Source organism: Oxyura jamaicensis, chromosome 6, assembly GCF_011077185.1.
Source record: "Oxyura jamaicensis isolate SHBP4307 breed ruddy duck chromosome 6, BPBGC_Ojam_1.0, whole genome shotgun sequence".
NCBI classification, from domain to species: Eukaryota; Metazoa; Chordata; class Aves; order Anseriformes; family Anatidae; genus Oxyura; species Oxyura jamaicensis.
In genome coordinates this window covers 3,409,521-3,424,902 of record NC_048898.1, presented here as the reverse complement: position 1 = coordinate 3,424,902, position 15,382 = coordinate 3,409,521, and the positions used below count along the sequence as shown (strand labels likewise).

Below are 15,382 nucleotides of genomic sequence, written 5' to 3'. Positions count from 1 at the left end.
GGAAACTTCCCTAAGGCTTGGCACATGCCCCTTCTTGGGGGCTGCCTGCCAAATAAGCGCAGGTGGCAGTTTGCACAGCACAGGCTGGATTGCAAACAGTGCTGCACTGATTTCCTCCTCAAACAGAGGATCTGTGTAGGCTAAGCTGACCAGTGCAGTGAGATGTCCTGAGTGGGGAAGTTTCTATTCCATCCCTGTAATTAGTAATCAGGTCCTCTGTAATGAGGGTTTTGGTAGTGGGGAGGAAAGAGAATTTTATACCCTCTGCAGACACGTTAGAAATTTGTAACTCTTCCAGGTGTGTGCCCAAGCCAAATGGTGTTGTGGGGCAGTAATGCAGGGTATGGGAACTGGAGTGTGCTGGTAGAGCGAGCCGACAGCGCTGTGTTTGATAAAGTACACCAGTCAGGCGCGCTGTTTCTGTGCAAACTCTGTACTTCTGACAGTTGTGTTTCAAAATGCAACCAGAATAATGTTTTTTTAAATACTTTCCAAACTGCAGTCGTGGAAAAAAGCTTTGGGGGTTGCATTTTGAATGTATAAAAATGGAATATTTGTTTGATACTGCTTTGTGGTTTGTACCATGGAATTTCAAAAGTATAGTTGGAAAAAGAATGAACTATTTCCCCCCAGATCTTGAAACTGATGCCTTTGCATGTGTAAAGTCTGTCTTTTCAAAAGATTATGGCTTTCTTCAAAGCTTGTGGACACCTGTCATTTGCTTCCAATGAATCCACAGTTTAAAATGTAAAGCCACCCATCAGATAATTTCTGGCTACTAGTAATTACTTGACAAACCCTGCAAGAGCAGGGAGAATAACACAGGCAAGTTCAGTCCCTCTTTGACCATCTCCAGTTGTCCTCTGGGCCTGATTCCCCTCTTACTGGCACCGATGCACAACAGGTACTCATGCAAGTCACTCGACTGATGCTGGATTTCTTCGGGTTGGGCCAAGAATCAGGCTAAAGCAAGTGTTGTTCTTTGCCTCTTGCGTTCTCTGCTGCTTCGTTGCTCTCGGAACAGAGGAATGTTTGTTATATAAGTGGTGTCACGGCGGGTTTATTTTCTGCTCCATCCTTCTTCCTTTAGGGGGAAGCAGGGATTGATGGAATGAAAGGAGAGAAGGGTGTCCAGGGTGAAAAAGGAGACAGAGGGCCACTGGGATTACCCGTAAGTATCCAGGAAGCAAGCAGCACTTGCAAGCAGCAAGCCAAACTTGTTTCAGCCGTAAAAAGATCCCTCAATGGGAGGTGTACACAGGGATTTGATATGTAAAGTCAGAGAAAGATTATCTATAAATAACTGTGCCTTTGCTTCTTAAACTTACAAAGCTTCAATTTCTGTACACAATCTTAATCTCCTAGGCCTGTTAAAATACATCACTGATCCTTTTAGCTCTTTCTGCTTGTGGCAGGCTTGGGGAAAAGAGTAACTTTCCCATGGGTTGTTTGAAACGTCTGTGGCTGGGCTCTCCCCATCTCCCTGAAGCACAAAGATGTGCAGAAGTGAAAAGGAGACATCTTGCCAGCAGCCTGTCACCTGGGCCAGGCTTTGTGCAGAAGTGTGGTGCTTCTGAATGCATCCAGCCTTTGCCATCCAGTACTTGCCTATCACCTCTGCAGTGGAATGGGTGCTTTCTCCGACGCAGGAGAAGCCTGCCGTCTCCTGCTTTGTGAACTCAGTAACACCAGACTAGCACCAGTGCACTGCTTAGCTTACAGGGAGGAATTCTGGCAGAATTAAGAAGTTAGAAGAGCTTTAGATACAAACCTGAGGACTTTGCAAAGAAAAGCTCACATCATATCTGCTAAAAAGCCTCCTCACCCAGTGCCTGAGACTCACCTGAGTGCTGAGAAATAGTTACCACTAGTCCTACTCCGCTGCTCTGCCAGCCCCCAGATCCTCTCATGGAAAGCACTGATGGCACAGCACACCACCTCTCCTTGCTGAATGTCCCTCCTAGAAACAAGCACTGCCGAGTGTGCATCATGTGCACTGGTGACTGTCTGCCTTTGTTTGATCACCCAGAGCTCTTGTCCCTGACTTTGGCTGAGATGTGCACGTCATTGCTTGTAAAATGTTTTGCTTTTTCAGTTGTGTTTATAGCAGTTACCTTCCAGCACCTGGATGCACTTCTTCTAACTCTAGGCACTCACATGAGCTCGTTATAAGTGTATTTGCCACGGGCTCCTCGCATAGCCAGTGGAGAGAAGGGGATGCTTTCAGAAAGCTCTAATCCAAAGGACAGTGAAGCCACGAGAAATAAAAACCCAGTCCCCATTCTGCCCTGAGAAATGCAAATGGAAGCTTTCTGTGTAAAAACAGTTGTTCCCTCAGCTCTGAGGGAACCAGGACAGGGAAAGGAGGTCCTTGTGACAGTCTGAGCAGAAGATGCCCTGGGAATTACCCTGCAGAGCCCCACCAGAAACCAGGGTCCTGTGGCTTATTCCTGCATTTGGTCTTTTGACCTCTGCTCCAGCAATGGCACAAGTCTCTTGGCTTTTCACAACACTGCTCCCAAGCCGTGGAGTGGGGAAGGCTCACTCAGGAATGATCTGTTTGTCGGATTAACAACATCAGCTGGCCAACTAAGAGGCACAGTTAGTGGGATTCCAGTAAGATCACAGATCTGGCGGACCTCTTCAGAACTACCTCTCTCCATGAGCTTTTTCCTCTCATGATCCAGAATGTTTTCAGTCTGTCAGACTAAATGCAGTGGAACTATTTCAGGACCTGTTTGGTGCTTACTACAAAGACGCCCAAAAAATCCCCCAGTTGGGTTTTCATGTGAGACTTTGTGCTTGACGTTGTGCCAGTATTTCAGTTGGTTTGTCTGCAGCAGTGACAGACAAGCTGAGGACTTTGTCACGTGCAAGTAGAGGAAACTTACTGCCTGTACTAGTTCTAGCTAAGCTTTCTCACCTGGCCTTTGTCAGAGATACCACACTGCTAGATGGGCCTTGGGCAGAACCACTGCAAGGCCTCTGTCTCTGCGTTGTGCGAAGTCAGTGCAAGCTTCAACTCCACTGTCACATTGTCCTCCTCACCTGTCACAGAGCAGCTTCTTCCCCAGGGGTTTCTTTGGTGGCATGGCAAGAGGGAAATAAATTTACGTGAGGGGATCTGAAAGCTGCAGGTCAATATTACGTGTACTCAGTGTTTGTTTTTGTTGGTTTGCTTGTAAGTACCATCACCTGTCCTTGAGATCGTTAGTTGTTGTTGTTGATTGCAAGCATATGTTTGTCTCAAGTCACTGCTTCACTCACCTCTCCCCTCCCCTTTCCCCCCTCACCCTCCTCCCCTCTCCCCCTCTCCTCCCGCCTTGTTTTTGTTAACCCTCCCCGTCTGTTCAGGGTGCTTCAGGTTTAGACGGCAGGCCTGGACCACCGGTGAGTTCCATTTCTCCTTTGCCCTACGTTCCTCCCCCCAGTATCGTGACTTGTCTCGTCTTTCCCACCAGTCTTGTTCATGCCAAGAGTAACCTCATTTTCTCCAAAGCAGGTTCTGGGGGTGCGGGGGGGTGTTAAAGTCTGGGAGGTGATTAAGACACATGCTTGTTTCTTGATACTATGGGTCTGTCTGGATCCTGGGATCACAGCCTACCTCTTCCACTTCATCTCAATAACCAGCTGAATGAAACCTCCGCATGGTTCCGTGATGCTCGGTTCTCATCTGCTTTGTTGCGAGGGGACTCCATCCCTCTGCCCTGTTGCTCTCCGTGGTAACCTTGCAGCCTTTCCACAACAGCAGCTTTTCAGTTGTGTCTTTGCCATAATAACGCCTGTCTGCTTTCTCTTGTGAGCAAGAGCTTTCATACCTTGTTTTCAGACTAGGTGCTTAGGGCTGCGTTGCTGTGGGTTATGCTTACAGGTCTCTCTCCTTTGCCTGGGAAGCATCCCTCTGTTAGAAGAAGCTGCATCTAAAAGACCTTCTGCAAGCAGGCCTAGCCATTCACTTGCCAGCAGCACAATGCCACGCAACTTCATAAACTCTGTGCATGCTTTTCCTCTGGCCCAGACACCCAGGGGGGTTTCCAGTCGGCTGTGTACATCTGTGAGGCAATGGCATCCCTTAGTTGAACAGGAAGAAGCAAGATCCCCACCTCTTGTTGCTAACTTGTGAGGTGTGAAGGAAATAAACTCCTTGTGGCTGAGCTTCTCAGCCCGTCAAACTTGGAATGAGACAAGTACCACTACACTGGTTCTTGTAAAGCACTCTGCCATTCCTGGGTAAAGGCTGTTAAATACGGGCCAAATACGTTCTTTTATCCCCCTTGGGAAATCGTGCATCACCCGTGTACACTCCAATTGGCTATTTAAAAAGAAAAAGTGATTCTTCCTCAGTGTATCTGGGGATAATCCACTGCTCTGGAGCTTCAGGACAGGATCTGAATTAGAGCTCATCTGCTCGCTTGTTCTGGAGGTTTGTAGCTTTATTTTTGTAAATGTGCAGGCTAGATCTCAGCATATTTCGTGACACTAAATTATCTTAAAATTATGCAAATATGCAGGCAATTAAGATCTTTGTGATGTAGACTCGTGAATCCAAGGAGAGCCACTCTTTTTCACTGCATTGAAACGGTGCTGCACAAACTGCATCTCTACTTACATCCTGCTGATCTTGGCTTGTCTGAAAAGCTCTTCTGATCCAGGAGTTGTACTCAACTTGGAGGGGTTACTTTTGTGACTGTGCATTGTGATTCTTGCCAACTTTAGAAGCGTTTGCAGTAGGGCTGGGAAAGTACATGCCTGACTGCAGCGTGGCGAGGGGCAGTGCTCGCTGCAGGCGTGAGGGCTGTGCTTCATCAGCTCTGGGAGAGTTGTAGCAGACCCTGCAGCAGGGAGTGCTCCAAAACCCAGGAGGCTGTACAGGGCTGAACGTGCCTGGATCCAGCATCGCCTCAACGTGAGCTTTTTGTTAGTCAGAAGGACTGTTGGCAGCCTGCTCCATTGCCCCCATTAAAGACCGCTTTGGACTGGGTTCATTTCCCAAAGGCTGAACAAGCCTCAGCACTACCAGCAAGTAGGTTTGCTGTACTAGTGGGAGATGGGCCCTGTGTCAAAAGTGGAGCAAAAAAAAACTGGGGTTTCCTGTCAGTGAGATCAAGAGCCCAATGGAGTAGCAGAAATGGCAAAAAAGGAGCAGAGGGCTTGGGAATGACTGATACCACTACCCGTCCTGGTGTGCATCTGCGTTCCTCTTTGCAGCATGGTGTCTTTCAGCTCGCATGACTGGCTGCCTCCCACCAAGTAATGCAAGCTTTTACTTTTGTCCACCTCAGCTGACACTGGGAGGTTGGGGGGAAGAAAACCACACACACACACAAAAGTTGCTTACCGTATATCTAAATAAATAGCCTTTATTCTGCTACAGCTTTCAGCATTGTCTGTGACAAACTGCAGAGAAAAACATTCCCTCGTGGTACTAGTAGAAATGCCCCCTGTAAAGATTGACAAGGCATAGCTTCAAAATCAGAAAACAAGGCTCTGTAAGATGGTGCTGGTGTGATCTGGTGCAGCAGTTCCCGTTTGTCAAACTGCATGTAACGACTTCTTCAAACCCATCACCACCATCGCTGAAAGCTGTAGTGGTGCTAGATGCCTTCAGCCACTGGACTGGCCTTCCCAGCTGTGCTTCTTCCCAAAGGAGAAGCAATGTCTCCTGGCTTTAATGAAGCCCTGGAATGAAAAAGGCCTGATGTGTTTTCCTTCCTCCAACTACAGGGTACTCCAGGACCAATGGGGGTTTCGGGACCAGCAGGACCAAAAGGAGAAAGGGTGAGTTTGGTTCAAAACTGACCAATGCTCTGTAACTTCTCTGAAGATGAAACAGTTCCTTTAAATTGAGAAGCTCTAGGTCTTTCTAGCAGCTGAAATTTCTCTCTCTGTGCATATAGAACCCTCAGCTTGGTCTCTGATTTCTAAGCATTTTATTCTTGGGGTTTTAGGTACTTCAAATCATAACCTCTCTATTTCTTCTATAGTGTTTCTGTAGTCAATGATGTGCTGCCTGTTCATACCAAATAGGAGCATAACAATTTCTACTTCGTCTCTATTTCAGGGCAGTAAAGGAGATCCTGGCATTGTAGGACCAATGGGACCAGCAGGACTTCCTGTAAGTGTGGGAGCACTAGGAATGTGTTATCTATTTCCTTGCTGTGGCTGATAGTTTAAGGTGCTGCTGTAATGTAACATTTGCAATTTCAGCTAGGTTAGGTGTTAAAGAACCAAATTTATGAGCTTAAATACCCCACGGGAGCAACAGGAATCATGGAATCACAGAATCATCTAGGTTGGAAGAGACCTCCAAGATCACCTAGCCCAACCTCTGACCTAACACTACCAAGTCCTCCACTAAACCAGATCCCTAAGTTCTACATCTGAACGTCTTTTCGAGACCTCCAGGGACGGTGACTCAACCACTTCCCTGGGCAGCCCATTCCAATGCCTAACAACCCTTTCGGTAAAGAAGTTCTTCCTAACATCCAACCTAAACCTCCCCCGGCACAACTTGAGCCCATTGCCCTCGTCCTGTCACCAGGCACGTGGGAGAACAGACCAACCCCCACCTCGCTACAGCCTCCTTTCAGGTACCTGTGGAGTGCGGTAAGGTCACCCCTGAGCCTCCTCTTCTCCAGGCTGAACAATCCCAGCTCCCTCAGCCGCTCCTCGTAAGACTTGTTCTCCAGACCCCTCACCAGCCTCGTTGCCCTTCTCTGGACTCGCTCGAGCACCTCCATGTCCTCCTTGTAGCGAAGGGCCCCAAACTGAACGCAGTACTCGAGGTGTGGCCTTACCAGAGCCGAGTACAGGGGGACAAGCCCTTCCCTAGCCCTGCTGGCCACGCTGTTTCTTATGCAAGCCAGGATGCTGCTGGCCTTCTTGGCCGCCTGAGCACACTGCTGGCTCATACTCAGCCGACTATCAACCACTACTCCCAGGTCCTTCTCTGCCAGGCAGCTTTCTAACCCCTCATTTCCCAGCCTGTAGCTCTGCTTGGGGTTGTTGTGCCCCAGGTGCAGGACCCGGCACTTGGCCTTGTTGAACTTCATGCAGTTGACCCCAGCCCATCGGTGCAGCCTATCCAGATCCTCCTGCAGAGCCTTCCTACCCTCAAGCAGATCGACACTCGCACCTGACTTGGTGTCGTCTGCAAACTTGCTGAGGGTGCACTCGGTCCCCTCGTCCAGATCATCGGTGAAGATGTAAAAGAGAAACGGCCCCAGTACCGAGCCCTGGGGGACGCCACCAGTGATCGGCCTCCAACTGGATTTAACTCCATTCACCACGACTCTTGGGGCCCGGCTACCCAGCCAGTTTCTGACCCAACGAAGCATATGCCAGTCGAAGAGCTGGGTAGTTTCTCAGAGCAGTTATTCAGAGTGAGATAGATGAAGCTGAAGGGAACTCATAATTCTCTGTGGCCCCCAGAGTACCAAAAGAAGCTGTGTGGGACTCCCAGGATTTGTATCTTAATGGAGCCAGGGCTGGAACTTTGGTTTTAGGTAACCAGGGAACTGCTTCGTTGTTAAAAAAAGAAAAGAAAAAAAAAGTGGGGGGGGGGGAGAAAAAGAAAAAAGGAAGCCTGCTGTTGTGTACTTTTGTTTTCCTCTTCAGAAACCGACTTCTTTCAGTTAGTCTGGTTTCTATGTGAAGAATCATTAGAGTAGAAGCAGTGGTGTGATAGCCTGGATGGTCTTCTGGAGGTGAGGAGGAGGTTGTCTACAGGAAATGTGAATTTTTACCACACTGTAATTGATAGCGATGGAAAGAAACTCTTGGGCATATGTTCCTTTTGAGGAGGTGTACAATGGGACCTATCTAAAATATTTCTGTTTTTGTGTTGATGTGTTTCAGGGTTTACAAGGTCTGCCTGGTGACAAAGGAATCCGGGTAAGTTACCAAGCAAGTCTTGGTCTTTGCACAGTGGTGGACTGGTTACTGCCTGAGCCACTTAAAGACAGCTAGCATGTAGTTCTGTTTGCTAGACCTTGTATAAATGGCTTCACAAGCCTGTATTTTTGAAGGTGATACCCGTAGTTTGTGTCATCATCTAGGACGTCACAGCATGTCCCTCTGAAAGATACACGAGGGATTTTCTAATGCGTTCTTTGTTGTCGTAGCTCTGTTCTCACTGAAGTATGGCTTCGTGTGTGGTAGAGTTAGGCCAACATGGAGTGCTTTAGGAAATCCTGCTTATCTGTTTTACGGCGTGCATAGGGATTCCCATCAAAATTAACTGAGGTGCAGTCAGCAGATCTTAGTACATTACTTTAAAATTCCCCCTGAAGCATGAAAAACACTGACTTCTAGCAAAGGGTTCTGCGGAGAATTTGGAAGACGGCAATTTGGAGAAGATAAATTAAATCTGATTACTTTAAAGAGTCAGACATGAAGCCTTCTCAGGCTTCGTCCTGTATGGATGTGAAAAAGAGCTGGATCAAAACCCATAATGTGAATGGCTGCTCTTCTGTCTCACCGCCTACATTATAAAAAGATAACTATTACTAAGAGGTGTGCATTGAACACTCCTTGCCTTTCACTGGCATTCAAGTCCTCGGATTTTCAACAACATAAAGAACTTCTTGCTTGTTGAGTCTGAGTCTTTTTGATTAAATACAGTTAAAAGACCAACAGTTGAATATAATTTATAGTTAGAAATATAAATGACTTCTGGATTATGGCTTTAAGACTACAGTTGTGTAAATATGTCAAACAGCTTAATAAAGTAAACGTGTATGTCTTACACATGTGCTCACACACATACATTCTCTTGATCAGACTCTGGTATCACCTGAATTTATCTGAAAATGTAAAGATTTATAGTGCATGTGCCCATGCAGTGATTTCATGATACGATTTTGCTTTTCGTACATAACGAGTGTTCTCTGTTCTTATCTGCAATGTATTTCTGACCTCACTCTGCACAGAACGAGCAGTTTTGGAATTCAGTAGCCAATTGGCATCTTAAACCAGGGGAGAAAGGTCAAAATTTCCTGGGAGCTCCAAAGTTCTCCCCCTTTTTAATCATTCATTTTCTGGCTTTGCTTCTTAACTTCCTCCTTAGTGAGATGTGTTGCGTTTTGTTTGTGTGGCTTCTAAAAAGAAAATAACACTTCCTAGACTTCTTCAGTTGGCTTTTAAACGGGCTGTATTAGTTAAAAGAAGGGTCCTTCTCTGGCTGTAGTATGTCGGTAGGATTGCCCTAAGCTCTCACAAAAGCAAATGAAAACTGGAAACACCTCCTTGTAGAGACACCTCCTTGTAGAGGATGGGTTGGAAAGCAGCATGAGTGGGAAGATTTGCTGGCCCCTTGAAGCATGTTTTGCCTCACTGTAACCAACATTTGAAATGAAAATGTGAGAAAGTTGAGACTGTAATGGGCAAGTGCAGTGTCTTTTCCCACCATATGTTTGTACCAGGACTTCTCCTCACTCTTGCTCTACTCCAAAAATGGTGATTAGGTCACCACTACTTAAAGGAGTTAAACGATGCAGTTTTGTTAAGTCCCCTTTGAATAAAGCTGCACTGTCTGAATGCCTCCATCCTTCTGAAGTCACAGACATCTTAAAAAAATCCATTTAGCAGATCTGGACACGGCTCATTCTCTAGGATTTGCTTTGCTGCCCTGTGTCCCGAGCTCAGCACCAGGTCTCCCTTGGTGGGACACAGCTTCTGCTGTGAGAGAAGTGAGAGAGCCTCTCTCCCACGTTAACTGATGGCAAAACTATGGCAGTTCAACCAGGAGACTTCAAAATGAACAAAAAGAAAGGTGTGAGGTTAAAAAGAGAAAGCAACGCCTTGCCTCCCGACCTGCTCCGCAGGGGCTGGGACCTGGGGTACAACACCTGCCTCTTTCCACGTGGGAGATGGGTTCATTTGACATGCCTCCCTTTTTTTCCCCCTTCCAGACAGCTGCAGTATGCTTGGCACTTTCACAGGAAGATTCTCAGTGTTGAGTACATTAAAAATCGAGGATCAATGTTGTTAAGCTTCCGAACAGTTTGCCAAAACCCTCAGTGAACCGTCCCAGCTCCTTTAGGCAGTGGGTTTTCAGTGCCAGAAGCCCTCCTGCTGGCCGCTGTTCAGCGTGGAGCGCAGCGTCGCTGTGCCTGCCCCAGGCAGACGTACGGTGCCACCAGGTACCACTGGGAACAGACACAGCCTTTGGGGACACCCAGCTGAAAAAGTGCAAACCCTGACCTTTTGCTGCCAAGTCGATATCTTTGCTGTTGTTCTAATGCCTGTATTTTTTCTCATGTGTGTACGTGTGTCTTCCTCGCTCCTACAGGTCCACCTTTGTCCCCTTTATCCCTTCCTCCTCTTCCGCCTTTCTTCCTGGTTCCTTCCTCCTCCCTCCAGAGCAACCCACGCTGCATTTTCCTGGATTATCCTCTCTGTTCCAGTGCTTGGTTCTGGGTGATTTTGCCTCATTGCTTCTCCTCTCCCATCCATTTCTCTTGCCAGCTTTGGGTTTAACACATTTTAAAGAAGAAACCAGCAGCCTGCGCTGTCTGATGTTATCCCCTAATTCCTTTAACCCTTCCCACGAGGACCCTAAATTCATTTCCCTGTCCAGCTGCCCCTTTCCCTGTTTTATGCTCAGCAGCTTTGAGAATTTCCTCTGGCAACCCCCCCCTGTTACACCCGGCCTTGGCTGCCCTGCTCTCGTAGGGCATCTGTGCCTTCCCTTGGGCCCTCCTGTGGCTGGCTTTCCTTCATCCAGTGCTGCCCCCTCACAAAGGAGCAAGCCTCCTCTTTGCTTATTTTTTTTTTCTTCTAAAACGTTCCCATGGATGAGAATTTCATTCTGAATGAGAATTCAGAGTAGCAAGAACAAATACAGGGGGAGTCTGGGCCAGCAGCGCCCTGTAACTGCTGCAGGAGATCCTGCTGGGGGTCTGCTGCAGGTCCTGTCCCGGGGGTGCTGGTGCCCCTGGAGCCCTCTGCCCGGCACCCTGCAGCTCCTGCGGGAGGGGAGGGAACCCCCCAGCCCCCTGGGACTGAGGGCGGGTGGCACTGCCCGGAGCAGTGCTCTCCCCTCCGCTGGCTCTAGGTGCCCCCCTCCGAATGCCCAGGAAGCCTGGAGAACAGTCTCCTGCTGATGGTGCTAGAGGAGGCCTCCACTGGCCCCGCAGGCCTGCCATAAAGTTCAGTGGCCCTTGTGCTTCCTTTGATGCTCAGCCCGCGTAGCCTCGGTGTGGGGTTTAGGCACAGCCGGCGTGTTTACACAGCCACGGAAAGGTCAGGGGTGCCATACGCTGTCTTTGACTTCACGTCTCAAAGGGAGGATTCACTTCTTTTAAAATGTTTCCTAAATGTTTATCATTTTTTAAACTATCGCTGACATTTGTTTGAAATGGATGATCCTAAAGCTTTTGTGTATTCTTTTTTTTTTTTTTTGGACTAAACTGTTATTTACAGGGGGAGAGGGGCAAGAAAGGCTCTAGAGGGTCTAAAGGGGATAAGGGAGACCAAGGAGCGCCTGGATTAGATGCACCCTGTCCGTTGGTATGTTCTGTTTTATCAAATGTACTGTTTTAAGATTTGTGGTGGGGAAGGAAGAAGGAAATCATAACAGAAATAACGGTCTTGCAAAAGTATAAGGCCCGGTCTGGTTCCCACTGCAGCCCTCAGTGGGGAACAACCGATCCCCTGAGCTGCCCAGTGGCCATGGTTATGTTCCTTCCTCCTCCGGAGCTCACGCAGGCTTGGGGTAGGTGGCTGCGTGCCACGTGCTGGGAGCCCAGGGCTTTCTCCTGTGCGGACAGAGCCCTGCGCCTCCTTTACTGCCCACGAGGGCTCTTAGGAAACGTTCGGTGTCATCACGTCTGCGTGACAGCAAAACGCTTTGTTGCCCTGGAATAACGCTCGGCCGACGTGATTGCCTGAGAGTGACACGGGGCACTCGAGCTGCATTGCCCAGAGGGAAGGGGAGCACATCTCAGTTGTTTTGAATGGAACATGTTTCTGTCAGAACATGCTATCTCTCCACCTGGATGGGTAAATGTAGGAATATCTACACCTTTCATCTAACCTCATACACTGCAGTGAACGTGCTGCCAAAAATGGGTAGCGTTGCCATAAATCCCAGGAATACTTGGGTATCGTGTATCTAAAATTCAGCTGCTGGGAAACAGGGATGACTCCAAAACAGGTGAAACATTGCTTCCATCCTCTCAGACTGAACTCAGCTGGAGAAGTGTGCCCTGACTCGTAGATTACAGAAGAGCAGGCAACTGCTCCTACTGATTACACAGATGAAGTACGAGCGGGACCACGTGCCCTCTGTGCTCTGGGTGTGCAGCAGAGTGCCCTGTGACAGTCTCAGTGCAGGACCGAGCCTCTCCTCCTGTGCCATGGAGGTGCCTGGCATTATCTGAAATAACGACAGTGGTTGATCTCATAAACAGGGTCTCCGAGGTTTTAAAGGCGAGAAGGGTGAGCCGGGGTTACCTGGGCTGGACGGGCTGGATGCCCCGTGCCCATTGGTATGGCGTACCTTCCCTTTCCTGCATGATTGTTTGCTTTTTTGCCTTGGTTGTTCTTTTCCGATTCCTCCAAGTAGTTGCATGCCCTAGAGACACACGTGGCAGCTCCTGCCTCACCTTTCCTGCCCTGCCTTCCTCACGCTGCTGTTGCCAGGATCAGTCCTTTTCCCTTTGTGCCACGACTCGCAGCTGCTGCCAGCATGAGGAAAATGTAGCAGGAATGAGAATTTTAAAACTGCTTCAGTCCTTGCTTTGCCTTCACTTTGAGGACTTTTATGAGACTCATGTAAGGAGACTGCAGCTGCACTAGCCTGGCTTTCTAGCCAAGGAGCCGCAATGCTTACCTCCCTCCGGAACTCTATTTTTAAAGTATTTCTGTGTGGTTCGCACAGTCTGGCACTGCTCTCAGACACTCTGTCCATTGACTGTAAAAATACAGTTAGCTGTTAGCAAGCCCTTGTGAAACATGTTATTTAGGCACTTACCCCCTCAGTTCCTACCAGACAATTCCTATTTGTGACTCTCCCCAAAATCAGAATGGTACCCACAGCATCCAAGAGCCGTGGAAGTACCAATTTCCTGGTAATTCACCTATTACAGGATGCTTATTGCATTAGTGCTGGGCCTAACCCAACTATTGTAGCACAAAGGGAGGTGGGAGCATTTAACCTCACCTGATTTCTAAGTATCCCATTAACCATCAGCAGGTTATGGGTGTACTCTGAGATGCTTTGTGGCTGTGCAGCCTTCAGGTGAGGGTTTTGCTCCCTACAGCTGTCTCAACCACCCCGTAGTACCCCCTGCCCTGTCAGCCCCCATTTAGCGTGCCTCGGCCTGCTTCAGGGCCGTTATTCCAAATTTTAGGCTCTCTTAAAGCTGTTTGATGCCATTTAAAAGGGAGGCAAGATCAGTTCGTTCAACTGGCTGGAAAACATGTATCCCAAAGAAAAAGGCCATACTTTATCTAGAAGGCGTTTTTAGTTTCCCGAGGAAACCGGTCCTGGGGTTGCCATTGGAAAAGCCTTCGTTACCTGGCCGTTGTGAAGAGCTCGTGTTAGTGTTCTTCCAGCACTCCTGCCCTCGGGTGCCGCCGTTTTCTCTGCGGGGCAGCGACTGTAGCGGTGACTACTTGCAAAGTCTCCGTTGCTGCTCTGTAAATTTGGGGCAGTACAGAGCAACTCTCCTGCCAGTCCCAAAAGTGAAATCGTGCCTGCCCAGAACAGTCTACGAAGGAAAAAGAGCCGCGTGTTTCACCTCCCGCTAACAACAGCCAGGTTTCTATGGAGTAAGTTTGGCTGAATAAAGCACCTGATTTCACAGGTGCCAAGGATGCTGTCCGTGCCCTGACAGGCTGCCTTTCTGTTTTTGTCTCTGCTCTGCTAGCATTTACCCTGCATGGCCATGTTAGAATGCGCACCTCTTCATACCTATTTTTGTTAAGGGAAACTTGCCAGAAAATCTGGTGAAATGCAGATGCCATTATTTTTACTTCTCTCTATAGATAGCATACTGGCATGCAAGCTAGCTTGGGAACTTGAATGAGCACGGTTTTCGATCCAACTGGGTTAAAAGCTTAGCATCCTGCTGACGCATCCATGTGCATAACTTCTGGAGGCTGGGAACTAGTGCTTCACACGTCTGATATGTGGATGGAGGTACTCGGTGCTAACAAGCACGTCCCACGGCCGTTCTCTGCAACAAACACTTCCTTGTGCCCCTGGTCTTTGATCCTGACGCTGTAACTCTGGCTTCCCGTTCCTCCATGCACCTAACCTTCCATCTCCTCCTGCGATGTGACACCGGTGACTCCTGCCACCACCAGTGTACCAATGGGAAGGCCCCAGTTGAACTGGAAGTTAACTGGTCCGCGATGCAGGATTTCTCTGGGAGGAGAGGGGGGAAGTGGGGAGAAAGAACCACAAGGGGACCACAGTCCAGAAAAGGCGTTCAGAAAGCAATTTGCATTTCAGTACGTAAACAAGAAATAACAGCATCATGACAGCGATGTGAACCCCCTGAAAGTGTATCTCCTTAAATAGTTTTGGTCAGAATATGCTACTGTGCTCCCACCCCCCCCCTTCTCAAATGGGATGAAATGCACAACAGCTTTCTCGTCTGGTACTTGAGGAAGTGAGAACTGAGTCATTTGACTGAAGGAACGTGCCTGCATCACACTTGGTACAACTTCACTGCCTCCAGTTCTCACTGGCAGCAGCACCAGCCCGAGAACCTGACACACACAGAAGTATTTGACTTCCAGTGTCACCGATGCAGCTCCTTGTGGCCAAATTTGCAGCTGTTTATCTCCTGCTCAAGAGCACATTGCCTCTGACGTCCGTTTCCTCTTTTCTCACATTAAGTAAAGCTGCACTGAGGTGTCATTAATGTCAGTGATTCACAAAAGCATTTCCCAGCTGCCTCGTCTCAGCCTTTTAGTAGCAAAGTCCTTAAAGTATCCAACTTTCAATGATAAATAAATTGCGTGCCCACCTTGGGAGGGGATAGCCCAAGACTTCAGGGCTGCAGAATTGCAGGGCTATTTTCACAGAAATCTCACTGATGTTTTGGGGAGGGGAAGAGAAAACACAAACCCTCAGGGAGTCGGTGAGATGCTCAGGCAGCATGGGCTGCCAGCTGCCTGCCCTCCTGGTTTCCTGGAGCAGGAGCTTCTCAGAGGTGAGAGGGGACAGCTGGGCAGCCTCTCACGTGATAAAGCCAACCCTTTAATGAACAGGGCAGAAAGGAGATGGATTTTTTTTCCAGACCCTCTCTAGGACCCAAGGTTAGTGCTGCCTCTGGGGTTTGCTTGACCTTGGTGTGCCAGGCGTGATATTTCACCTTGGTGCTCCAGAGTCAAGCCTGGGACACGGACCTGCCACCCGCCTCCTTGC

At 48.5% G+C, this 15,382-nt stretch overlaps 1 protein-coding gene and 1 long non-coding RNA gene across 16 annotated transcripts in view; one reads left to right on the top strand and one right to left on the bottom strand.

Annotated features, from left to right (window-relative positions):
- Nucleotides 1–15,382, top strand: part of COL13A1 (collagen type XIII alpha 1 chain) — an 89,303-nt gene that overhangs the window by 72,730 nt on the left and 1,191 nt on the right. For 12 of the 15 annotated variants that reach the window (XM_035329566.1, XM_035329561.1, XM_035329567.1 and 9 more), the window contains 6 exons: nt 1,091–1,171; nt 3,355–3,390; nt 5,725–5,778; nt 6,062–6,115; nt 7,858–7,893; nt 12,414–12,662. In XM_035329566.1, coding sequence (XP_035185457.1) covers nt 1,091–1,171; nt 3,355–3,390; nt 5,725–5,778; nt 6,062–6,115; nt 7,858–7,893; nt 12,414–12,581 — 429 coding nt within the window. In that variant the 3' untranslated portion in view covers nt 12,582–12,662. Of the gene's footprint in view, nt 1–1,090; nt 1,172–3,354; nt 3,391–5,724; nt 5,779–6,061; nt 6,116–7,857; nt 7,894–11,424; nt 11,512–12,413; nt 12,663–15,382 lie in introns of those variants that run through there. The other 3 variants (XM_035329563.1, XM_035329574.1, XM_035329562.1) reach the window with 2 other exon arrangements.
- Nucleotides 5,331–13,230, bottom strand: LOC118168888. The gene is made up of 2 exons (XR_004751838.1): nt 12,609–13,230; nt 5,331–5,679 (listed from the first exon to the last, which is right to left on the bottom strand). It is a non-coding gene; the product is annotated as an uncharacterized LOC118168888 (long non-coding RNA).